The 25,368-nt window shown below is 48.9% G+C and overlaps 2 protein-coding genes and 2 non-coding genes across 6 annotated transcripts; all 4 read left to right on the top strand.

Annotated features, from left to right (window-relative positions):
• The first annotated feature begins 9,929 nt into the window (after positions 1–9,929).
• On the top strand, positions 9,930–15,478 carry RPL17 (ribosomal protein L17). Its single transcript, XM_071581299.1, has 7 exons — positions 9,930–9,986; positions 10,332–10,384; positions 10,476–10,516; positions 11,849–11,983; positions 13,753–13,851; positions 14,721–14,912; positions 15,382–15,478. The coding sequence occupies exons 2-7, from the start codon at positions 10,345–10,347 to the stop codon at positions 15,427–15,429; spliced, it is 555 nt and encodes a 184-aa protein (XP_071437400.1). The 5' UTR covers positions 9,930–9,986; positions 10,332–10,344; the 3' UTR covers positions 15,430–15,478.
• Positions 10,187–10,255, top strand: LOC139685136 (small nucleolar RNA SNORD58). Its single transcript, XR_011700043.1, has one exon. It is a non-coding gene; the product is annotated as a small nucleolar RNA SNORD58 (small nucleolar RNA).
• LOC139685135 (small nucleolar RNA SNORD58) lies at positions 14,975–15,044 on the top strand. The gene has a single exon (XR_011700042.1). It is a non-coding gene; the product is annotated as a small nucleolar RNA SNORD58 (small nucleolar RNA).
• Positions 15,479–15,888: 410 nt separating the features above from the next.
• Positions 15,889–19,583, top strand: CZH18orf32 (chromosome Z C18orf32 homolog). Of its 3 annotated transcripts, none has more exons than XM_071580313.1 (4): positions 15,889–15,930; positions 16,292–16,391; positions 17,884–18,136; positions 18,760–19,583. In XM_071580313.1, exons 3-4 carry the CDS (start codon positions 17,909–17,911, stop codon positions 18,832–18,834), a joined length of 303 nt encoding a protein of 100 aa, XP_071436414.1. In that variant the 5' UTR covers positions 15,889–15,930; positions 16,292–16,391; positions 17,884–17,908; the 3' UTR covers positions 18,835–19,583. The 3 variants fall into 3 exon arrangements, with proteins under 3 accessions (XP_071436414.1, XP_071436413.1, XP_071436415.1); XM_071580312.1 differs by having other exon boundaries at positions 15,899–16,060; XM_071580314.1 differs by having other exon boundaries at positions 15,904–15,924.
• Positions 19,584–25,368: the final 5,785 nt, after the last annotated feature.

Below are 25,368 nucleotides of genomic sequence, written 5' to 3' on the forward strand. Positions count from 1 at the left end.
TTTGGCAGAGTCATTAGTAAGCTGACATCTCCTGCTTCTCTGAAAACTCCCCAGACTAAACCTCAAACCATTCATCTGGAGCCAGGTTGGACAGGGCTTGGAGCAAGCTGGTCTAGTGGAAAGTGTTCCTGCCCACAGCAGAAGGTTTGGAAACAGATGATCTTTAAGGTCCCTTACATCCCAAACCATTCTATGATTAATTTTCAGCACTCCTACATCCACTTTAAATTGTTCTCAGTGGCACTCAGGTTTTCAAAGCTGATCCTGTAAATCTGGATGGACATCAAAACAAGGAAACTCCCAGTGCCTACGGGAAAGAAAATGAGTTTTTTTATTACGGCCAATTAATTTCTTACTTACTTTAGCAAAGCCTTATAAAAACATATAAATTTAGTTCTCACCATTATTGCTAATTTGTACCCAAGATTTACAGCTGCAAATCTCAGGTAACTGTTTCTTCCTGGGAAGTTGTGTCAGCTCACACACCTTCTTCATCTATTTCTTGTCCTGATTGCTGATTCAGCCAGTGTTTAGGAGACCCTTTGGCAGCATTTCATTGTGATACACACTGAAGAGGAATCATATTTTAAAACCACAAACAAAGACTTTACTCACTATCTTTTGTTTTTCAGAAGAGGGTGACAAACAGTTTGGGAGCAGGAATTAGCAGCAAAAGACATTGCTGTATATCATCAAGGTCAGCATAATTTGTCCTCCAGCACCCTGTTTTTAATTAACCCTCTCCTTTGAACCTTTTGCCTTCACAGATTCACACAGGGTGTACTTCTGGGTTCTGCCTTGAGTCATCTTTGTTGATACAGGGAGTCTCCTGCTTTTCTCAGATCTTGGCTTTACCCACACCAACAGTATTATTCATTTAGTTTTTCACCAGCCAGCACATTTTACTTTGAGAATTCATCAGTTATCCCATCCCTGAATCCAGTCCTATTCCTTGATGTCTCAATGAAAAGGACATCTGCCACATCCACTTGCAGTGTGTGCAAGGGGAAAATGGGAAAGAATTAGATGTCCCCAAGGATCCTGGTCCCCACCAGGCACTGTTTCAACTTCTGGGCAATTATTCCTAATTGCCTAATTTCTCCCATTTACTGTGTTTATTGAGTGTGTGGAGCTTATTAGGAAGATTCAATGGCTCTGTAATTAATTAAGAAAAGCTTAGGGCATTTCTTAGAGCTTTGTACTCACGTTCCTGCCTGTAATGTACAGACACTGCTGATATTCATACCAAGAGTTCCCAGTCCAAGGCCAGGGTAGAGGGAGAACAGAAGGGCTTCTCTGTGTAGGTCAGTTAGACTCAGGGCTGGTCTCTGGCAGTGTGACAGGCAGGTCAAGGGCAGGATTCTGCCCCTCTGCCCCCTCAGGTGAGACCCACCTACTGAGCTACCCCAGCCCTTAGGAACAACGATGTGAAGCTACTGCAGTGAGTCCAGAGAAGGCCACGGAGGTGCTCCAGGGCTGGAGCCCCTCTGCTCTGGAGCCAGGCTGGGAGAGCTGGGGGGGCTCACCTGGAGAAGAGAAGGCTCCAGGGACACCTGAGAGCCCCCGCCAGTGCCTAAAGGGGCTCCAGGAGAGCTGGAGAGGGATGTGGGACAAGGGATGGAGGGACAGGACACAGGGAATGGGTACCCAGTGCCAGAGGGCAGGGTTAGATGGGATATTGGGAAGGAATTGCTGGCTGTGATGGTGGGGAAATCCTGGCACAGGTTGGGCAGAGAAGCTGTGGCTACTCTTGGATCCCTGGAAGTGTCCAAGGCCAGGTTGGACAGGGCTTGGAGCAACCTGGGATAGTGGAAGGTGTCCCTGCCCATGGCAGGGAGGAGAACGAGATGGGCTTTAAGGCCTCTTCTAAACTAAACCATTCTGTGACTCTATTCTGTGATTCTATGATATGCTCTGCAGAGAATATGTGGTATTTTCTAAGCAGAGCATGAGGCAGGTGTGAGCAGAGACCTGCTGGGCAGGTAGGACAGGGGAGCAGTAGCAGCAGACCTGGCTGGTCTGAGGTTTGGGTGCAGGACTTGTTGCACGAAACACCTCCCCGTGTGGAAAGGTCCTTCTTTGCATTTACAGTGCAATTCCACAGCCTTTGCCTCCCCTTCCGTGTCCGTGCAGGCTGCAGGTCCAGCTCCTGAGTGAGTCACAGGGTGGGCTGTGGTTGTGGGGTGGGAGCTGGAGGTGTGGTACCTCTCAGGGCCCCTGTCCAGCCCCTGCCTGCCACAGCCTTGCCCAGCAGTCCCTACACATCATATGACCCTCCTGAGCACTGGCATGTGACTGGGCCATGCATGCTGGAAAAGACCAGGCAGAGCAGAGCAGAGAGGTTGGAAAGGGGGAGGGCAGCTCTGATAGAGAGGATTAGTAAGCTGGACAGATAGGGAAAGCTTTGAAAGAGGGGGCTTGTGTCAGAGTTGTTGCAATAGCAAAGGGGGAGGTGGCTGGATGAGTGGTAGAGAAAGGCATGGGGAAAGCCAGGAGGGAGGGATGACCTCAGGGGTGACATTTGGGATCACAGTGGGGAAGTCTGTGTCTAATGGAGAGGAAGACACTGCAGCCACAGAGCTGGAGAGGGCAGAGACTTGGGAAAAACCTCTGACAATAAAAATAGCAAGGAATGAACACAGAAACCACGTGCTGGCATGAAAAATGATGGTGCCGGAAGGATTGCTGTGGGCATGAATTTGGAAGGATAGACGTTCAGAGCTGTAGCTTCCCACCATGCCATGAACAGAAAGCTGCCTGCTGGCTGAAACCTCAGCACAGGTTGTGTTAACAGGCATCATCTAACCTTGTTTCCCAGGCTCTGAGCAGATCTCTGCAAAGCCAGGTCCTCCCTGCAAGGACTGTTCCCATCCTGGGTCCCTGTGTGCTTTGTCTGCCAGCAGGGAGGTCAAGAAGCCCCAGGAAGGGAAAATCAGGTTTGGTTGTGGTTTATCAGCCAATCCAGAGGAGCTCTTGAGCAGTGCAGCTGAAAAAGGAGCAGACAGAATTACAGAATCATTTAAGGCTGGAAAATACCTCTAAGGTCATTCAATCCAACTGTTAACCCAGCGCTGCCACATTAATTACCATGATTATAACAGAGTGGGGGAGGAAGATTCTTTGATCCATTTTGTTTAGCAGATGCAGCGCAACAAAGGTAGTTTGAGGCTGTGTTTTACAGCACAGGCCACACTCAGCTTTAGAAGTGTTGGGGGGATTCACAGATAAAGAAAAGCTGAGCTTGGAAAAGGCCAGTGGAGACCAGCTAGGGCAACCCACGGTCAGCCAGAGTTGGTTGTCCAGGATATTGTCTCTGGCCCACCTGTTCCAGGGTTCAACCATTCTCTTTTGTTTAAACAGAATTCCCCATAGCTTAATTTGTGCCTAAACTGTGGGCAATATCCCTGATTCCAGAGATATTTTTCATTTTATTAATCAAAACCACATTTAAAGCAGTACTTTGTGGCTATGATTGAGACAGGTCAAAGCAAATGTAAACCCAGGATTTAATTTATCCTCAAAAGACTATAAAATCAGACACCTACAGGATGCCTTTATTTATTCATTGTGACCACTGGCTGGTCCCTTTCTGGCCACTCCAGCAAGGAACGAGCAGTCATGGACCTGCACAACCTGCGTAAATGGTTTGCTGGCAAAAACTACACTGAATAAACACCAACTTCAGCTACAAGGTTATTTAATCACACAGGAGGTTTGTTTTACCAGTGATTCCCTCCTAGCTGGGCGTGCAGGGGGTGGATGAACCCACTGCTCTTGGACAGTATGCCAAAAATGTTGAGCATTAAGACAGTATCAGCAATTGCTTGGGTTTTGTTTTTCTGTTTTGACTGCAATCCTGGCAGGCTGGTCCCCAGCAGTGCAGAGAAGGTGCTGTGCCTGCTGCGTCACACTCCAGCAGCAGTGACGGGGAGGGCAGACACTTGGCTGTTTCCTCATCCCTGCTCTGGGTACAGCATACACTGCACTGAAATTACCTAAGTAGAACTTTTAGCTAAATCTTCTTCTGTAAAGAAATGCCTGTGTTCCAGGAGGACTCAAAAGCATTTCAGTTGTTCACATTTAAGATGATACACTTACGATGAGTTATATTTGTACACATATATACAGGTATATACATAAAATTATATATATATAACTAACTTTATCCACTTCAGTAAGGAACTTTTGGCTCCCCATGGAAGCCTCATCACTGTCTAGAACTACCTGAAGGGAAGTTCTGGCCAGCTGGGGGTTGGTCTCTTCTCCCAGGCACTCAGCAATAGGACAAGGGGGCACGATGGGCTCAAGCTCTGACAGGGGAAATTGAAGTTGGAGAGCAGAAAAAACTTCTTTGCAGAGAGAGTGCTCGGGCATTGGAATGGGCTGCCCAGAGAGGGGGTGGATTCCCCATCCCTGAAGGTTTTTCAGCTGAGCTTGGCCGTGGCACTGAGTGCCATGATCTGGTAAAGGGACTGGAGTTGGACCAAAGGTTGGACTTGATGATCTCGGAGGTCTTTTCCAACCCAATCGATTCTATGATTCTGTGATCTCTTCTTAAAAATCAAAGGGAAGAACATACAACATAACTGAGCTCTTCAGGTGACCAAGACAGAATTACTGATGCAGAGCAAATCACTGATGAAGGTCAGCCCATTTTCTGGAAATGCATTTCACCCTTTTCCATGGAGTGACAGAACAGGGGAAATGTCTTCTCACCACCAGAGGGCACTGTCAGATGGGCTGTTGGGAAGGAATTCCTGGCCGTGAGGGTGGGCAAGCCCTGGCACAGGTTGCCCAGAGAAGCTGTGGCTGCTCCAACCCTACAAGTGTCCAAGTCCAAGTTGGACAGGGCTTGGAGGAGCCTGGGCGAGTGGAAGGTGTCCCTGCCCATGGCAGGGGGTGCACATGAGATGGTCTTTAAGGTCACTTCCAACCCAACACACTGGAATTCTGTGATCTTGACCCTGGGATTCCCTGCCTGCAGACTTTAAGATATGCCTGTGGACAGAAGCTGAGCTGAAGAACTCACCTACCATGTGTCCAAATGCCCCTTTTTTGCTGATTGTGGGAGGAAAAGGCAAACAACAGGGGTGAGCTCTGCCTGTGGAGGTGCCAGGCATGGGGGAGGAGGAGAGCAGGAGTCCGTAGGGTGGTCAGGAGAGAGGATTTCAGGGAAAGAAGGTACAGGCAGCTGTCTGAAGGCTGGAAAGCTCCAGCGTTTGCAGCATTCAAGCTGTTTTCAATTTAAAATATCTTTAAGATTTCCTCCTTAAGCTTTAGGACAAGGAACCCATTTGTATGTAATTTCATGGATGACAGTTTAATATCCCCACATAACCCTCAGACTCCAAAAGCTGGGTCTTTAAGAAAAATGCCAAAAATACTATAAAAAAAGAAGGTCCCTTGGCTGGAAGTGAAGTCTTTGTGATTTCAGACCTGCCATGAAAACATAACCCCATCCATCTTGGAGCTCACCTGTTCCTCTGGCCAGGAAGGATGGTGGCTGTGAGGGACATTGGGTGATTGCCAGTTAGGGTGACATTTGGCTTGGCAGTTCCAGTAGCACTGATATAAGCTTGTTTACTCACAGCTGAAGCCACAAAGAGACTTCCATGAGACAATTCTCCTGTGCCTGTACACTCCCTGCTGCCTGCTGGGCACTTCCAGGGCAGGTAAGAGGCACAGTCCCTTTCCAGCCCTGGGTGCACATCCAGAGGAGAGAATCACAGGATCACAGAATGCTTTGGGTTGGAAGAGACCTCCAAGCTTATCCAGTTCCACCCCCTGCCATGGGCATGGACACATTCCACTAGCCCAGGTTGCTCCAAGCCCTGTCCAGCCTGGCCTTGGACACTCCCAGTGATCCAGGGACAGCCACAGCCTTTCTGGGCAATTCGTCCCAGGGCCTCCCCACTGTCACAGCCAGAAATTCCTTCCCAATATTCCATCTAACCCTGCCCTCTGGCACTGGGAAGCCATTCCCTGTGTCCTGTCCCTCCATCCCTTGTCCCCAGTCCCTCTCCAGCTCTCCTGGAGCCCCTTTAGGTACTGGCAGGGGCTCTCAGGTGTCCCTGGAGCCTTCTCTTCTCCAGGTGAGCTCCCCCGAGCTCGTCTCCAGAGCAGAGTGGGTGGCAGGAACCTTTGGTGTAATTGTGATCAGCCCTTCACTGGAGAATGTTACCTGCAGGAGCTCCCAGAGCATGAAGGTCAGGTCTGAGCACAGCAGGGTGTTTGCTGTCAGTGCCTGCAGGGACAGTGAGGTGTCCCTGGCCATGGACAGTACAGCCAGCAGGGACAATGGAACTGAGAGGGGTGGCACCAGCAGAGTTTAGGATGAAGTTTTATGGAACTGAGGTTGAACAGGATTAGGAAGCAGCTGCCTCCTACACAGGAGTTTTCAGGAATATGATTTTGGACTTACATGCCTGGACTTTTTGCTTAGGAACCAGAAGCTCTTTTTTAAGTCAGCTTATATATTGAGGGGCTGGAGCGGGGCCAGAGAAGAGCAATGATGCTGGAGAAGGGACTGGAGCACAAGTGCTGTGGGGAGAGGCTGAGGGAGCTGGGGGTGTTTAGCCTGGAGAAGAGGAGGCTCAGAGGTGACCTCAGCACTGTCTGGAACTGCCTGAAGGGAAGTTCTGGCCAGGTGGGGGTTGGTCTCTTCTCCCAGGCACTCAGCAATAGGACAAGGGGGCACGATGGGCTCAAGCTCTGCCAGGGCAAATTCAAGTTGGAGAGCAGAAAAAACTTCTTTGCAGAGAGAGTGCTCAGGGATTGGAATGGGCTGCCCAGAGAGGGGGTGGATTCCCCATCCCTGGAGGTTTTTAAACTGAGCTTGGCCATGGCACTGAGTGCCATGATCTGGTAAAGGGACTGGAGTTGGACCAAGGGTTGGACTTGATGATCTCAGGGGTCTTTTCCAACCCAGTCGACTCTATGACATATTCTATGATTCTAACCAAATACCCAAAGCATGTGGTGCACTGGGGGAACAACTTGGTTAAATTCCAACAAGAGCACATGTTCAGCTGCCTCAGCCCTTATCCAAGCACCAGGTATGTGTCAGGCTACCCCCTGAGAGCAGTTCCCAACCTCCCAATAAAGTTGAAAATGGATTTCACTGCAATGGTCACAGCCCCAAGTCTGCCAGAACTCAGGGAGTGTTTGGGCAATGCTCTGAGGGACAGGGTGGGATGGCTGGGTTGTCTCTGCAGGGCCAGGAGTTGGATTGGATGACTCTGAGATGAGCTCAGCTGGTTAAAACTTGGTTGTAATTATACCAAGGTCATGGGTTCAATCCCTTGTGTGGGCCATTGACTTAAGAGTTGCACTCGATGATCCTTGTGGGTCCCTTCCAGCTCAGAATAGTCTGTGGTTCTGTGATCCTTGCGGGTCCCTTCCAGCTCAGGATATTCCATGATACTCTTGCACCACTGCAAGCCCTCAGCAGCTCAGCAGAACAGTTCCACCTGTGGGGAAGCAGAAAATGTAAGCAACAAAAAAGTGCCCTGTTTTGGGTTTGACTGATGAGCACAGGTGACAATCCCCACCATGTGCCAACTCCTTGTGTTTCACACCTCTCCTCCAGCTTTCCCTGAATGTGGTGTTGCTTCTGTGCTCTGCTGGTAAGAATCACAGAATTGTAGAATCAGTTGGGTTGGAAAAGACCTCTAAGATCATCAGGTCCAACCCTTGGTCCAACTCCAGTCCCTTTACCAGATCATGGCACTCAGTGCCATGGCCAAGCTCAGCTGAAAAACCTCCAGGGATGGGGAATCCACCCCCTCTCTGGGCAGCCCATTCCAATGCCTGAGCACTCTCTCTGCAAAGAAGTTTTTTCTGCTCTCCAACTTGAATTTGCCCTGGCAGAGCTTGAGCCCATCGTGCCCCCTTGTCCTATTGCTGAGTGCCTGGGAGAAGCAACTGTGTGCAGAGGTGCTTCCCATGGAAAGGCCACGTTCCTGCCCTGGCAGGACATGGAGGCAGGCACAGAGAGGAAGGCAGAAAGTACAGGCGAGGAGAGTTCCATTCAGGTGTGTTGGGAAAGGGGATTCCCACACTGTGGTGGGCAAGGTTTGGAAGTATTTGATGTCCTCAGTTTCAGTCAGTTTTAATTTATTGTATCTGAAAAGTTGGTCTTATATAGTGTTGTCCAGAGCAGCTGTGGCTGCCCCATCCCTGGAAGTGTCCAAGGCCAGGCTGGATGGGGCTTGGAACAACCTGGGCTAGTGGAAGTTGTCCCTGTCCACAGGGGTTGTATTGAAATAAGATGATCTTTAAGGTCCCTTCCAACCCAAACCATTCCGTGATTCTATGATAAAAATAACAAATAATATTTACCCACCTCACAGGTTTCCCTCCTTGGAGATGAGTGCTTGGAAGTTGTTTGGAGACTTTGGAGAAAGCTTCCTCACCCCAAACCAAAGGAAAAGGCACATTTTAAGGCAGGTAAATGAAAAGCTGCAGTCACAATTACAGAGCTCTTACACTTTCCAGACATGTAAATATTTGTGACAGCTCAAATATTTTCCTCTTCTCACCTGGGTGAAATCCCAGCAGTGAAACTTTGGGATTTTTTAGACCTGAACAAAAAAATCCAAAAATATCCTCCTGGTCATTGTGATTCGATGGGCAGCACGTTCTTGTTCTGCTTATTTCTAAATTCAGAGTTAAACCCAAGCTCTCTCATCCTGGGGAGAAGCCTGGAAACCAGATTACTGCCCTCTCAGGAAGATGTGTCTCTTCTTTTTTCCCCATTCTGTCCAACTTGTCTCGATGAGCCTTTCACTGCAGTCAGCAGCTTTTAGGAGACGTTTTGCTTTTATTGAGCTGCTTTGTCAGATTTCGCAATCAGTTCTAGTCACAAACGCCGCCTGAAACGGAAAAATAAATATATTTTATTTTAACAAGTCAGTCTGTGACTATTTTATAACGGTGCAATAAACATCGGTTACTTTTCTTGGTCACCTCAGTGAGCGAAGAGCTGCTCTATTCCCATCCTAAGCTGCCATCTAATGGTGAACATGGTAGTGCTCCTGAGATGGAGCACTTGCACTTGATCATCCTAAAGGTCTGTTCCAAACATTATAATTAATTCTGCGATCTCAGGTGGGGGTCGGGCTCTGCTCCCAGGGGACAAGGGACAGGACGGGGAGCTGTGCTGGGGAGGGGCAGGTTGGACATGAGGAGGAATTTCTCCATGGAAAGGGTGGTCAGGCATTGGAAGGGGCTGCCCAGGGAGGTTTGGAGGTGTCCAAGAAAGGGCTGGATGGGGCACTCAGTGCTCTGGGCTGGGGGACAAGGTGGGCTCCAGGGGCTGCGAGGGCTCTTCCCGGGATTCCCTCACTACAAGTGCCTGTTCCGTGAGCTGAGGGTGAATCACAGAATATCCTGAGCTGGAAGGGACCCACAAGGACCATCCAGTCCAACTCCTGGCCCTGCACAGACACCCCAACAATCCCACCCTGCCCCGTTGTCCAAACACTCCTGGAGCTCTGGCAGCCTCGGGGCTGTGCCGACTGCCCTGGGGAGCCTGTTCAGTGCCCAACCACCTTCTTGAGGAAGAATCTTTTCCTGAGATCCGACCACCTGACACACCTTCAGGCCACTCCCTGGGCCCCTACACAGCCGGGATCGGAGCTGCCCCTCCCCTTCCGCAAAACCTCTTCTTCTACAGATGAACACACAAAGTGCCCTCAGCCGCTCCTCACGCCCCTTCCCCGCCTCAGCCGCCCTCCTTTAGCCGCTCCCAGCTCCAGCATTTACTCCCACATTCCCACACGGGGCGCTCCGACTCCCTCCCCCCTCAGCGCTCGCCCCGCCGCCATATTAGAAGTGGAGAGGCGCGGAAATCTCGCGAGACCTCCACGCGCGCCCAGCCCTTCCCTTCACCTTTTATCGGGATGGGCGGAAATCTCGCGAGACTTTCGCGCACGCCCCGCCCTTCCCCTTTTCCTCTGGCCTCTTTCCGTGGCCGCCATCCTGAGGTGAGGAGCTATGGCCGGGCCCGGCCCCGCCATCCGCCGCCATCCGCGGCCCTCCCGCGCCCCGGCAGCGCTCCCACACTCCCCACACCCACGGTGGCCGCGGGACAGGGCGGGCAGGGGCGCCGGTGAGGTTGGGAGGGTGAGGGGCTGTGTGTGTGGGGAGTGGGGGTGGCGCATACTCCGTGTGGGATCACCCGTGGCTGCGATGATGACTCTCTTAGGACACCTTTGGATGTAACCGTGAAAAGAACGCGAAGTCTCTGAGCAGCCGCGGCGGCGCGGCCTGGGCCCTGCGTGTCGGCGTGACGGGGTTTAATGTGTTTTGTTTCCTTCGGTGTTTTCCAGCTGAGCTCCCAAGATGGTGCGCTACTCCCTGGACCCGGAGAACCCCACAAAGTGTGAGTTGCTGTCTGGGGGCAGTTTATGTGGGATCGCACTGGGGTCGATAAGATTTTGGTTCCAAAATTTGGTGTTTTTTCTCTCCCGCAGCATGCAAGTCACGGGGCTCCAACCTGCGGGTGCACTTCAAGGTAAGGAGGGGGTGGGGAGCAGGAATATGCAAGTTTAGTAGGGGTTTTGGGTAATTTTGCTCAAATTTACGTATTACTTTTTAAGAGAATCCCGTATTAGTTTGGGCCGGATGGGATTTTAAGGATCATCTCGATCCAACCCCCCTGCCATGGGCAGGGACACCTTCCACCAGCCCAGGTTCCTCCAAGCCCTGTCCATCCTGGTCTTGGGTAATTCCAGGAATATCAGAAAAAAATTCTTTACAGAGAGCGTAATCAGGCATTGGAATGGGCTGCCCAGAGAGGGGGTGGATTCCCCATCCCTGGAGGTTTTTCAGCTGAGCTTGGCCGTGGCACTGAGTGCCATGATCTGGTAAAGGGACTGGAGTTGGACCAAGGGTTGGACTCGATGATCTCGGAGGTCTTTTCCAACCCAATCGATTCTATGATTCTGTGTCATTGCACATTTACTATTTATCTGCTTGTCATAGTTTCCTTCCACGGCAGCAAAAACAAAATCCTGTGCCCTGAAGTGGTTCCTGTCTTAATTTAGATAAAAACAATTTTAATGAATTCAGCGGGAGAAACTGGGCTAGTGTTGATGTCAGATTTGTTTGTCCTGATCTTTTTGGTTCTGTGGTGTTTGCCACAAGGACCCAGGTTCCTCTAGAAGAGGTTTAGGTGCGACAGAGAATTAAGGAGAGCCTTAATTAACCTTAGTAAAACCAGAGCTGAGCGGATCCTTTTCTGTTTGCTGTTACTTAGCAGGTTTTCACTTTGGTTTGCTTTTTCATTACCATCAGAATTATTGTTACTATCTGACTTATGTATTAGTAAATGCTATCTTAACACTGGTATTTTACCCTTATTTTTTGTTGCAAGCCTTTCCTTCTGCCTACTTTATGATTTTTTTTCCCAGGGAAACTGCACTGTCTGGAATTAAATGGTTAACAGTAGTTACAATTTAATTTTCTCATCACTTCTTGAGGTGCCATATTTGACATTGTCGGAGGATTTTATCCATGAGGCTCCTGGTTTTTTGGAATAGTGGCCAAACAAGAGCTATTAAAATCATAAGTACTTAAATTAGAGTTTTTATTAAAAGTTACAGTTTTGCTAGTTGGCTTTACCCACTAGGTAAAAAAAACAGAAATGTGCTGGAGCCACAAATAGTTTTACCAAGGGTTAGAGAAGTAGGTAGCACAGGAAAAAAGTGTTACTATTTACTCTTTCATGTTTAAATTGGGGCTTTTGTGTGAGTGCATCCTTGGTAGCAAAAAGACAAGGATCCGGGATCCACGCTTATGTTGAAGAGGTGTGTTAAGAGGAGCTTTTGTGTGCTTTGTTTGGTAGAACACCCGTGAGACTGCACAGGCCATCAAGGGGATGCACATCCGCAAGGCCACCAAGTACCTGAAGGATGTCACTCTGAAGAAACAGTGTGTCCCCTTCCGGCGCTACAACGGCGGGGTCGGGAGGTGTGCCCAGGTGAGATCCCAGGGGAGATTCCAGGGGAAGATGGGAGGTATGCCCAGGGAAGGTCCCAGGGAACATGGGAGGTGTGGCCAGAGGAGGTCCCAGGGAGCATGGAAGATGTGCCCAGGGGAGGTCCCAGGGAGCATGGGAGCTGTGCCCAGGTGAGATCCCAGGGAACATGGGAGCTGTGCCCAGGTGAGATCCCAGGGAACATGGGAGCTGTGCCCAGGTGAGATCTCAGGAGACATGGGAGCTGTGCCCAGGTGAGATCCCAGGGGAAGATGGGAGGTGTGCCCAGGGGAGGTCCCAGGGAACATGGGAGGTGTGCACAGGTGAGATCCCAGGAGACGTGGGAGCTGTGCCCAAGTGAGATCCCAGGGAACATGGGAGGTGTGGCCAGGTGAGATCCCAGGGGAGATTCCAGGGGAAGATGGGAGGTATGCCCAGGGAGCATGGAAGATGTGCCCAGGTGAGATCCCAGGGAACATGGGAGCTGTGCCCAGGTGAGATCCCAGGGAACATGGGAGCTGTGCCCAAGTGAAATCCCAGGGAACATGGGAGCTGTGCCCAGGTGAGATCCCAGGAGGTGTGGGAGCTGTGCCCAGGTGAGATCCCAGGAGACGTGGGAGCTGTGCCCAAGTGAGATCCCCGGGAACATGAGAGGTGTGCCCAGGTGAGATCCCAGGGGAGGGAGGTGTGCCCAGGTAAGATCGGAGATCCCAGGGGAACTATGGGAGGTGTGCCCAGGTGAGATCCCATGGGAGACATGGGAGGTGTGCCCAGGTAAGATCCCACGAGAGATATGGGAAGTGTGGCCAGGTGATATCCCAGGGGAGGGAGGTGAGCCCAGGTGAGACTCCAGGGAAAACATGGGAAGGAGACTTGGCTGTGGGTGGTTTGAGAGGGAAAGGTGATGTTGAGATAGCATAGGGAGCAGTCTGTTGTTGTTAAAGGTAAACTGGTGTTAAAATACAGAATCACAGGATGAGTTGGGTTGGAAGGGACCTTAAGAATCGTTCTGCTCCACCCCCCTGCCTTGGGCAGGGACACCTTCCAGTGTCTGAAGTTGCTGTAGAGGGTGAAAAACATTCCTCTTCATTCCACTGCAGCTTTGCATCTGTCTGCAGTGTCTGCATCTAGTTGTCAGTGTCAAGTAAGTGATTAAATGGGGTTTGTTTTGGTATGCATAAAATAGAATTGATTGTAATCCATTCTTACTCACAAGCTGTGGGGTCCAACAGCACAAGAATGTGGAGCTGCTGCAGTGAGTCCAGAGGAGGCCACGATGATGCTCCAGGGCTGGAGCCCCTCTGCTCTGGAGCCAGGCTGGGAGAGTTGAGGGTGTCACCTGGAGAAGAGAAGGCTCCAGGGACACCTGAGAGCCCCTGCCAGGGCCTAAAGGGGCTCCAGGAGAGCTGGAGAGGGAATGGGGACAAGGCATGGAGGGACAGGACACAGGGAATGGCTTCCCAATGCCAGAGGGCAGGGTGTGATGGGATATTGGGAAGGAATTGCTGTTTGGGAGGGTGGGCAGGCCCTGGCACAGGTTGGGCAGAGAAGCTGTGGCTGCCCCTGGATCCCTGGAAGTATCCAAGGCCAGGCTGGATGGGACTTGGAGCAACCTGGGCTAGTGGAAGGTGTCCCTGCCCATGGCAGGGGGTGGAACAAGATGATAACTTGGAGGTCCCTTCCAACCCACACCATTCTGTCATTTTTAATGGCATTTTTAATGTATTGTTCGGGGACAAAATCAGAACTTCATTGTTTCCTTCTTATTCCAGGCCAAGCAGTGGGGCTGGACACAGGGGCGCTGGCCCAAGAAGAGCGCAGAGTTCCTGCTCCACATGCTCAAGAATGCAGAGAGCAATGCTGAGCTCAAGGTGGGTGTTGCTGGGCAAAAAAGGTGTCCCTGTAGTGCTGTGTGCCAGCACCCCTGAGCCAGGACACCGGCATGGGGGGACAGGGAACAACCTGGCCCCCCACCAGGATCAGTCCTTGGTGAATCCCCAGCTTGGCTTGGCTATTTCGTTGCTGAATCCTTTGTAAATTCTCAGATTCATGGCACAGCCATGCTCAGGTATTCCATTGGTAAATCCCACGTAAATCTTCAGCTCTGGGACACTGCCAAGCTTGGCTGTTTCAGTGGTAAATCCTTGGTAAATCTTCAGCTCTGTGACACTTCTAAGCCCAGCTGTTCCACTGATAAATCCTCAGCTCTGTGAGTCCACCAGGCTCAGCTGTTTCCTTGGTGAATGCTTAGAAAACCCTCAGCTCCCTGACCCTGGGGAGCTTGGCCATTTCATTGGTGAATCCTTGGTAAATCCTCTGCTCCATAACATGACTAAGTTTGGTTGTTTCATTAATAAATCCTTGAAAAACCCTCACTGTCAAACCTAACACTGTCAAGTTCTGCTGTTTCACTGGTGAATCCTTGGTAAATCCTCAGCTCTCTGACATGACCACACTCAGCCATTTCACTGGTAAATCCTTGGAAAACCCTCACTATCAAACCTTAACACTGTCAAGCTCAGCCATTTCACTGCTAAATCCTTGGAAAACCCTCACTATCAAACCTTAACACTGTCAAGCTCAGCCATTTCACTGCTAAATCCTTGGAAAACCCTCAGTTCCACGACACCACCAGGCTTGGCTTCTCCATTCACCAGTGACTGGGACGATAACTCACATTTTTGCTCAAGAGATGATTGACGTTCAGATAAAAGGAGTCACAGGTTTCACTCCCCACCAGGGCCTCGATGTGGATTCCCTGGTGATTGAGCACATCCAGGTGAACAAGGCTCCCAAGATGCGCCGGCGCACGTACCGGGCCCATGGCAGGATCAACCCCTACATGAGCTCCCCGTGCCACATCGAGATGATCCTCACCGAGAAGGAGCAGATCGTGCCCAAGCCAGAGGAGGAAGTGGCTCAGAAGAAAAAGGTATGGAATGCTCTGTGTGCCTTCTCCATAAGGTCTGGAGAGCTGAGTATTCAGCAGAGGGGTTGCTGTGATGACCATCTTAGGACACCTTTGGAATACCCATGAAAAAAAATTAAGTTACTTCTGAGCGACCCCATTTTTTAAATTTTTAACACATTAATCACTTAAAAACCCTAAGAACCTCTTCATTGTTCAGGGGGTTTGTTCTCCCAATGCAGCCTCAGCATCCTGTGACCCTGTGTGTGAAACTGGGATGTGTGAGCAGTTAAACTTGAGCGCAGAGCCTGGAAACAGTGCGGGAATTCCTTTGTGTGTGTGGGTGTGACCAGTGGATCATCAGTGAAGGAATTCCTGACAGTTTTCACTGCTCCCAAAAGAGAACTGCACATTTACTTTGTGAGGTGTTTTGGGGAGGTGTTTCCTCATTTTGCCAGTTTCCCATTCCACCCTTTTCTCCTTCCTTTCCCAGATCTCCCAGAAGAAGCTGAAGAAGCAGAAGCTCATGGCTCGGGAGTGAATCTGCACATCCAGATGTACATAAATAAAACAGAAAAGCTTGGATTGTACTCTGTGTGTTTCTGTGCTCCAGCCTCTCTGACCAGTGGGACTCGGGAAGGGACGTTATGGAGTCACACACTGGTTTGGGTGGAAGGGAGACCTTAAATACCACGTAATCCACCACCTGCCATGGGCAGGGAAACTTCCACTATCCCAGATTGCTCCAAGATCCATCAAACTTGAAACTTTCCAAGGATGGGGCAGCCATAGCTATTATGGACAACCTGTGCCAGGGCCTGCCCACCCTGCCAGCCAGGAATTCCTTCCCAATATCCCGCCTAAAGCCGTTCCCCACGCACGGACCGGGACAATTTGGGACACGCGTTGTCCTTGGAATTCGGGGGGGGGCACAGACGGGTAACACCGCTCTGGGGGCGTGGCCTTGGTCACGTGATGCGCGCTGCCGCCTCCCATTGGGCAGGAGCACCGCCCCCGGAAGCGCGCGGCCGTTCCGGTACGGGTGAGTGCGGGGAGCGATCGGTGTATCGCGACATCCCGACATCTCCCCCTTCTAGCCCGCCCGACCGTGCCTGGCGCCGCCAACACCCGCTAACGCAGCGGCCTGCGTGGAGGGGAACGGGGACGCCCCCGTGAGTTTCGCTTCCAGGCCGGATCGGCCTTTGTGGGCCTTAGTGGGAGAAGGGGGAAAAGGGGCCTGACGAGGCCGAGGTGTGCCCGTGGCCGCGCTCTGTGTGCCCGGGGCTCGCACGGTCCGGCAGCACCTCCTGGCGCAGGGGATTAACCCGCCGGTGAGCTCGGCCCTCCTCACCGCGCTGTTTTGTTTGCCTTGTCTTTCTTGGTTTGCGTCTCTGTCTGACCAGGTGTCACAGCGTCACCAGGTGAAGGCAGGGATTCAGCAGGACGGTGCTTCCCGCTGTCGCGACAGGCGATTTCAGAGGGTCGCTCGTGCACCTGGCGCAGGTAAGGGTGGGGTTTTTCGTCTGGGATCTCGACACAACACGTGCTGTTTCCTCGGGACAAGGGATGGAGGGACAGGACACAGGGAATGGCTTCAAACTGCCAGTGGGCAGGGATAGGTGGGATATTGGGAAGGAATTGCTGGCTGGGAGGGTGGGCAGGCCCTGGCAGAGGTTGGGCAGAGAAGCTGTGGCTGCTCCTGGATCCCTGGAAATATCCAAGGCCAGGTTGGATGGGGTTTGGAGCAGCCTGGGCTGGTGGGAGGTGTCCCTGCCCATTGCAGAGGGTGGGAATGAGGTGATCCTTAAAATCCCTTCCAACCCAAACCATTCTTTGGTTCTGTGATGATGCTGCAGCCTGGGGCGTTGCCTTCTTGATTCAGTTACTGGATGAATCCACAGCACCTCGCTGGAAATCTAATATTTAGGAAGTTCTGGTGGGGAGAGTTCCTGAATCACATTGCCTCGATTTAAGATTCCTGCTGGATTTCAGAGAGTAGATTTAAACTATGTTTGAAGCAGCCTGAATGAAACTTGGAAGAAGCCAACTGGAAATTGATTTTCTCTTCTTCCACAGGACTAATAATCTTCAGGATAGCTTAAAAACAAAGGTGAAACTGGTCCCTAGTGAAGTGTCCACATCTGCCTGTTCATTCTCTATCTTGGAAAGCTTTTGTTTTGCTTCTTGATGTAAGAATTGAGCTGTCAGCAGCATGAAAAGGAGGAATGTGAAGGGCAAAGCTCTGTGGCAGCAGAGTGTGTCTAATATATTGCTCGTCAGCACTGGCAGGGACAGCTCTAATCCCAGTTAACTGCTTCCTCTCCCAGTTGTACCTCTCTGCCCCTCTGCTTTGGTTTTTTGCTTTTTTTCTTTAGCACAGAATCCAAGCTGCCACTTCTGGGGAATTCTCCCTGGGTTACAGAGAGAGGGACTCTGTTGGGTGGGACTGCTGTGGGATCAATGGGTTCCTCTTGGGCAGGAAGAAGGAAATAATCCATATTCTTTTTCTATGAAATCCTTACTGGGATTCCCTTCCTTCTCTCATTCAATGGTAGCAGCCCACTGGATGAACCAGAGTTCTGCTGTTTAATTTCTCCTTAAATAAAAAGGGATTAAGGAAAACAAACCCTTTGGACTCTTAATATAACAAGAACTTGGTTAATAACTGTAGCTTGTTGCTTAAGCTGGTTTTGTGTGCTTTAAATAAAAACTCTAATTTCCTGAATTAGTTTTTCTAAGTTGCAGCTGTAGGACTGATGACTTAACAAATTCTCTTTTTTTAATTTATTTTTGTTAAAATGTCTGGAGTGTTCCCCTTGTTGAGGATTTTATAACATTGAAACACAGCATTTTTGGAACTTTAACAGCTAATTTATAATTAAAGAATACTCTATGTTCAAATACCAACCACAGCCTTTATTTAATATTCAAAGACTGGTTTCTTAGCTCATGGCATACAAAATTCTCATTCTGAGCTGGTTTTTTGCCTCACCAGCTCTGTCACAGGACAGGAGGGAGCCATGGTGTGCATTCCCTGCATTGTCATTCCTGTCCTTCTCTGGGTCTATAAGAAGTTCCTCGAGCCTTACATCTACCCCGTGATCGCCCCGTTCATCAAACGTGTGTGGCCCAAGAAAGCTGTAGAAGATCCAACAGGCACAAAACAAGGACAAGGAGGCAGCTCTGGGGATCCTCCAGCACCTTCAGCCGTGAAAAGAGGCCAGGAGGATGAATCTGGAAGCTGTAAAGTAAGATTGATTCACTTGGCTCACCAGGGAGAGTCCAGGGTGAGCCACTCAGGGTGGGCACCACAGAGGGATAAATAGTTGGGTGTTTTACAGGCCTTTTGGAGGATATTTTCTTAAGAACAGGAGTTACCACTACTGAGCCAGCTGGAAATAGTTGCTTCAAGACAGCTTTTGGTCTTGGAGGGATAGGAATTGCTCCCATTTCCTGGAACAGCTTAATTATTTTTTTTAAATGACGAGCTATTTCAGTGAAGAAGAAAGTCAAGTATTTGATAAATCACACCAAATGTATGGAGCAGAATTAAAATTAAAATACCTTCAGCCAGATATGCTGCTCATAATGGGGAAAGATGTTCAGTGTGTGTAAATTGTGCATTCATTATTTATTTCTTCTGTCAGACGCAAGGACTTGTAAATGTTGTCTCTGCTCTTGCTCCCCCCTTCCCTCTGAAACAGTAACTACCTGTGAATCTGCTCAGTCACCACCTGGTTCCTGCTGCAGATTTCTTCATAGATCTTCACTGGCCTTGCCTCTAAACCCTGTTTTCATCTCCAGCTGTTAACTGGTTTGAGTGTGAAGTCATTTTTGGCATCCCATTAATGGCACTGTCTTTCCTTTGCAGCTTGAAAGCAATGGTGTTGCAAATGGAATTGCTGCACAGAGATCTACGGCAGTTAATGACAAGAAAACGGATTAAAGGAGTTAATTCCTAAGGATTTTTTTTCCCTCGTGTCCAATATGAACTGCTGACATTTCTCTCACTTTGAGAATTTTTCCTTTGCACATTTTAGCTGAATAAAAACCTTTATTGCTTGCAGGACAGAGTCTGTTTTGCCACTAAAATGGCAGTTAGCTCATTTGTTAGTTTAAAATACTTGAAAGCTGAAGTTCCTGTGTTTTCCTTGCTAGAACTACTTTCCATGTACCATCTCTTTGGTGTGATTAGAGTTTAGGTTAAATAATTTATTAATAAATCTATCTATGGAAGGTAAATTTATCTTAGCATCTTAATTTCACCAAGTGCTGGTGCAATACTTGAGGCTTTCACCTTAAAAGCTGTATCTGTTCCTGACCTTGCTAAAGAACTGTGGACTGCATTGTGGCAACAGAAGCTCATGTTTAAACTATGAAGAGTTTATATTTTTCATGCCAGCTCTGTGGATGACCTAAAGGAGTTATGCTATATGCAAAATTTGCTTTGCTTACTAAAACAGAAACTCTTGATGTGATACTTCCATTACTTATTTTCCTTTAAATCCTATGCCTTTTTATTTCCCTGAAGAGGAGCAGCAGAGGCATGATGCAAGAGAATTGTTGCTTTATGTTCTGTTGTGGTGATTTAAAAAAGTTCTGGCTTTAAAAAAAAACATTAACATGAAACTAAAACCTCTTTAACATGCTTGTGGAGTTCTAACTGTAATAAACCAGGATTTTATTTACAAGTAAGTCACTTTGTACAATTTTACTTAAGCCAAAAACATCTAAAGTCTCTGAAAACCCAGAGACAGGCCCCAGGCAGAAGGAGGTCCTAAAACTATTGACTTCATGATAAAGTAAACTGGGCAAGTCCAGCTTTGCCTCCTCCTGGGTCCTGCTGCTGACCTGAGTCCCAGCTGAGAAGTGTTTTAAGTGTCCCTGTGCTGAGTAAGGATGAAACTGATAATTCCTGCTTTCTCCACTCTGCCAAACCAGAGCACTCTTTAAAATACTCAAAATAAAATGACTCCAGCAGTTTTGCATTGCTATTTATGATTTAATTTCCCTAAAATCCTACCTCTGGTATGCCTAAAAAGGCACACCTTTTTATACAGGTAGTCCTTGAACTGTCCAGTCTTGTGCTTGTGACTGTGATTTCTCCTACCAGATGATTAATTATTTCAATAATTAATTATGTTCTCCTGATTCCTCTGGTGAGGTGCATCATTTCCTACCACAGCCTGATTTGGTCAGACTTTGTGTGAATCCATCTGCAGCATCCACAGATGGGTATCAGGCCCTGGTTGCTACAGCCATTGCTTCTGAAATGAGCTGAGTCACAGAGAAACTCCTTGTAGGACTTAATGCTGTTTGCTCTCCCTTAATCACAGAATTATAGAATGGATTGGGTTGGAAAAGACCTCCGAGATCACCAAGTCCAACCCTTGGTCCAACTCCAGTCCCTTTACCAGATCATGGCACTCAGTGCCACGGCCAAGCTCAGCTGAAAAACCTCCAGGGATGGGGAATCCACCCCCTCTCTGGGCAGCCCATTCCAATGCCTGACCACTCTCTCTGCAAAGAATTTCTTTCTGATCTCCAACTTCAATTTCCCCTGGCAGAGCTTGAGCCCATCGTGCCCCCTTGTCCTATTGCTGAGTGCCTGGGAGAAGAGACCAACCCCCACCTGGCCAGAACTTCCTTTCAGGCAGTTCCAGACAGTGCTGAGGTCACCTCTGAGCCTCCTCTTCTCCAGGCTAAACACCCCCAGCTCCCTCAGCCTCTCCCCACAGCACTTGTGCTCCAGTCCCTTCTCCAGCCTCGTTGCTCTTCTCTGGCCCCGCTCCAGCCCCTCAATCTCTTTCCTCAACTGAGGGGCCCAGAACTGAACACAACACTCAAGGTGTGGCCTCCCCAAGGCAGAGTCCAGGGGAAGGGTCACTGCCCTGGGCCTGCTGGCCAGGCTGGTTTGGATCCAGGCCAGGATCCCCTTGGCCTTCTTGGCCACCTGGGCACACTGGTGGCTCCTGTTGAGCTTCCTGTCCCTCAGTCCCCCCAGGTCCCTCTGCCTGGCTGCTCTCCAGCCACTCTGTGCCCAGCCTGGAGCGCTGCAGGGGGTTGGGGTGGCCAAAGGGCATGTGTGTGTGTGTGTGTGTGTGTGTATATCTAGATATAGACAGATATATTTAAAATTACTTTTTAATTTATTTTCTTTTTTATTTTTCCAAAGCTACACACATTTCAGACACACTACACAGGCAAATGGATTATACAGAATAAACTATACATGCCAGGAGGCTCCACTTCTGGCAAAATGACAGCCCAGCTCCACCCTTGGCCATGACACAGAGTCTGGCATTTTAACAGTTTTAATTCTCAGGAACCAAATCACTACATTGTCAAGACCTGATCTGAGCTGCAGTAGCAGCTGGATGTGCCTAATAAGACATTTAGGCATAGCAAGGTATATCCTCACCTTAGATGTCATTTGTTTTACTGTCCTGCTGTCATACAGGTAGGATAGAACCTGGACATGGGAAATGAAGTAAATAATTCATTCCAACACAAAATTAAGGCTTCCTTGGGTTTTGTGGTTTGATCTTCAGCTCCGAGGACTCTCAAAACCTCCCAACTTCCACTTAAGAGTGAAAATAAACACTCCATAAATTAATTGGCTTCCATCTTTTCTTTATGTGATAGTTGAACACTTACAAAATCATTTAAGGTTGCAGTAAATGTGTTGTTATTTATTCCCTTTTCTGTGTCCTCTTAGTTGCTTTAATACACAAAGAACAGCCTTCAGCAGTAGCTTTTTGATAAAAACTTCAGAGAGACTGAATAAAGCTTCCTACTACAGCTCAGGAAATAGGTTAAATGAATGGATGGTCTGATTCAGAATACAACACTCAGCATGTGCTCTCTTACACCTCTGAATTACAACACAGCCAAAGACTGTGCAGCAATAATGGGAGGCAGACAGTGGAAAGATGAATGATTGGTGTCAGTGAGACTAACTAACTTCAGATCAACAGATGTCAAGGCCATTTTGGGATTTATTATTATCAGGATTTTTGTAGCTGAATCGTTGCTCTTCAGGGAGTGAGCGAACCTGTTCAGAGGTGAATTTGGAATTGCTGTTTAATCAGCTCTTACCTCATCCTTGTAACATAATCTCCCATAGGATCAGTGTGCCACAGGTACAGCTTTCTTCTGGATCAGTGAATCACTGAACCATGGAATGATTATGATTGGAAAAGCCCTCCCAGCCCATGGAGCCCACCCTGTGCCTGATGCCCACCCAGAGCACTGAGTGCCACGTCCAGTCATTCCTTGGATACCTCCAGGTGTGGGCACTCCAAATCTCCCTGGGCAGCCCCTTCCAATGCCTAACCACCCTTTCCGGGCAGAAATTCCTCCTGGTGTCCAACCTGACTCTCCCATGGCACAGCCTGAGGGCTATTCCCTCTCCTGTCCATTTTTCCCTGGGAGAAGATCCCAACCTTTCCCCTGGATCCATCAGGGAGTTGCAGAGAGTGAGAAGGTCCCCCCTGAGCCTCCTTTTCTCCAGGCTGAGCCCCCCCAGCTCCCTCACCTGCTCCTGCTGCTCCAGCCCCTTCCCAGCTCCGTTCCCTTCCCTGGACACACTCCAGCTCTCCTGTCTGAGGGTCCCAGAACTGCCCCAGCACTGGAGGTGCCTCAGCAGTGCCAAGTCCAAAGTGCAGCTGAACAGGAATTATGTGTCCTGTTAATCTGAGCATTGCTGAAAAGATTGTCCCTTCCCTTGTGCTTCCTACCCCAGGTAGCCCCAGCCACTGTTTTAATGTATTTTGAGTTATTTAGGGTATTATCACACAAGAAAGTGCATCAGACAATAACATGGAAAATGAAGTGTATAGTAAATTATGCTGCAGGCTGCACTGGGCTTCCAGCTTTGTGTCAGCAACATATTTAAACACCAGGCCTACTGAAAAAACTGCAAAAACCGAAACAGGCAGATAATGCAAGTAAAACTACATGTCTATGTTTTCTGGAATGCTGTTTCAGAACTATTATTAGCTTCAGCTACAGCCTAAAGTGAGTAATTACATCACAGAACCTTTCTCAATAAGGTACTCCACTGGAAGTCCTGGCAGAAGATTTGTGTCATAACTCTTCAGTTCTTATTCTTTTACAAGAATAGGTCAATAATCCTGTTGTGTTGTGAATAATTAAAAAAAAACAACATGTGAAACCAAAGGAACTACCTGAGCCTGGGCAGGAGTGCAGGAGATGATCTGCTGGGATGCAAAGAAATGCACAAAGCCTTGTTTAAGGAAAAGAAGTAGACAGAAATTAAGGAAGTCCTCACATGAGAATATTACATATCAAGAGAATTTAAGTGAGAAAATTCCCATGTGTTTGTGCCTCACTAAAAACAAGATTTACAAAAGGTGACAACAGGTGGACATCTACCAGAATTTTCTAGACCAAGTAGCAGCTTCATTTACACTGCAGACTTCTAGAAAATTGCCGAGTTGGCATCTTCAGTGACCAAAGTACTTCTGTAAATCTAGTCCTAAGACCTTCACCATTAAAACCACCTGGCTTTATTTAAATACTATTGAGGAAGGATCAATAGCTCAATATTTGAAAAATTCAGGTCAACTAGTTTCAAGTAATTTTTTCTTAATGGGAAGGTCTAAGTTGTGATGTGGTGCCTTCCATGAGCAGATTTGCACAGGTAGGTGGATGCCAAGAAGTTAATTGAAATATATGGTTTAAAAAACCTGCAAAAAATTTATTTAGTAAAGTTTTTATGTTGCGGGTTATTTTGATGGGCCTGATTCTGAAAGGAAAGGAAATTCTGGGGTGTTAAATCCAACGTGATCAGCTGATAAGGATGTTTAAATTGGCAATAAATTCACTGCAAAATTATCTTTATTGAGATGTGTTCACAGAACACAGTTAAATTGCGTTGTAATGACATTAACACAACATGCTGTTATTACCCAGATGTAGCAATCATGCCCCATCTGGGACTCTGGGAGCTGCTGGATGTGCTGCTGAAGTTAATTCAGCCCTCAGAGTAACTTCTTGATCTCTGTTCAATGCAGAGCATTACTGCTGAAAGAACACTCACTTCAGGGGCTGCAGGTAAAGGAAATGAAGAGAAATTTAATTTACACTTAGGTTAACTAAATCTCCTTCAATGACAACTAATTCTGTTCCATTAAACTTCCCAAGACATGAAAGAAGCAATTATCTCCCTCGTGCAGTTTTCTGATTGCTACACCATGCTCACTGAACCAAATCATGTTTTGGTTTTCACAGACTGACATTTTTTTGTGTTTCAGTGAACCTGACTGCACTAATTTAATCAAGATGGTCTAGAAGACTGTGTTTGTCAGAGTGAATCTCTTGCTTTAGGAATGTTCTTAGATGATAGTGCTGTATCTTTCTTTCACTGTTGTTTTAGAATCACAGACTGGTTTAGGTTGGAAGGGACATTAAAGCCCACCCAGTCCCACCTCCTGCCATGGGCAGGGTCACCTTCCATTATCCCAGGTTGCTCCAAGCCCCAGGCAACCTGGCCTTGGACACTCCTAGGGATGGGGCACTCAAATGTAACACATTTGAAATGCTGTGAATAGAGGTATTTATACACAGACAGACATGATTCCAATGGGATGAAGTTCAACAAGGCCAAGTGCAGGTCCTGCCCTTTGGCCACCCCAACCCCTGCAGCGCTCCAGGCTGGGCAGAGAGTGGCTGGAGAGCAGCCAGGCAGAGGGACCTGGGGGGACTGAGGGACAGGAAGCTCAACAGGAGCCACCAGTGTGCCCAGGTGGCCAAGAAGGCCAAGGGGATCCTGGCCTGGATCCAAACTAGCGTGGCCAGCAGGCCCAGGGCAGGGACCCTTCCCCTGGACTCTGCCTTGGGGAGGCCACACCTTGAGTGTTGTGTTCAGTTCTGGGCCCCTGAGTTGAGGAAAGAGATTGAGGGGCTGGAGCGGGGCCAGAGAAGAGCAACGAGGCTGGAGAAGGGACTGGAGCACAAGTGCTGTGGGGAGAGGCTGAGGGAGCTGGGGGTGTTTAGCCTGGAGAAGAGGAGGCTCAGAGGTGACCTCAGCACTGTCTGGAACTGCCTGAAGGGAAGTTCTGGCCAGCTGGGGGTTGGTCTCTTCTCCCAGGCACTCAGCAATAGGACAAGGGGGCACAATGGGCTCAAGCTCTGCCAGGGGAAATTGAAGTTGGAGAGCAGAAAACAATTCTTTGCAGAGAGAGTGCTCAGGCATTGGAATGGGCTGCCCAGAGAGGGGGTGGATTCCCCATCCCTGGAGGTTTTTCAGCTGAGCTTGGCCGTGGCACTGAGTGCCATGATCTGGTAAAGGGACTGGAGTTGGACCAAGGGCTGGACTTGATAATCTCGGAGGTCTTTTCCACTCCAGTCAATTCTATGATTCTATGATAGCAAAGCCTGCTCTTGGCACAGGCATTGTTTTACAGCTCCTTTGGGTGCACAGCGTGTTTTACAGCTGCTCTGTTGATCCTGCACC

Source organism: Pithys albifrons, chromosome Z, assembly GCF_047495875.1.
Source record: "Pithys albifrons albifrons isolate INPA30051 chromosome Z, PitAlb_v1, whole genome shotgun sequence".
NCBI classification, from domain to species: Eukaryota; Metazoa; Chordata; class Aves; order Passeriformes; family Thamnophilidae; genus Pithys; species Pithys albifrons.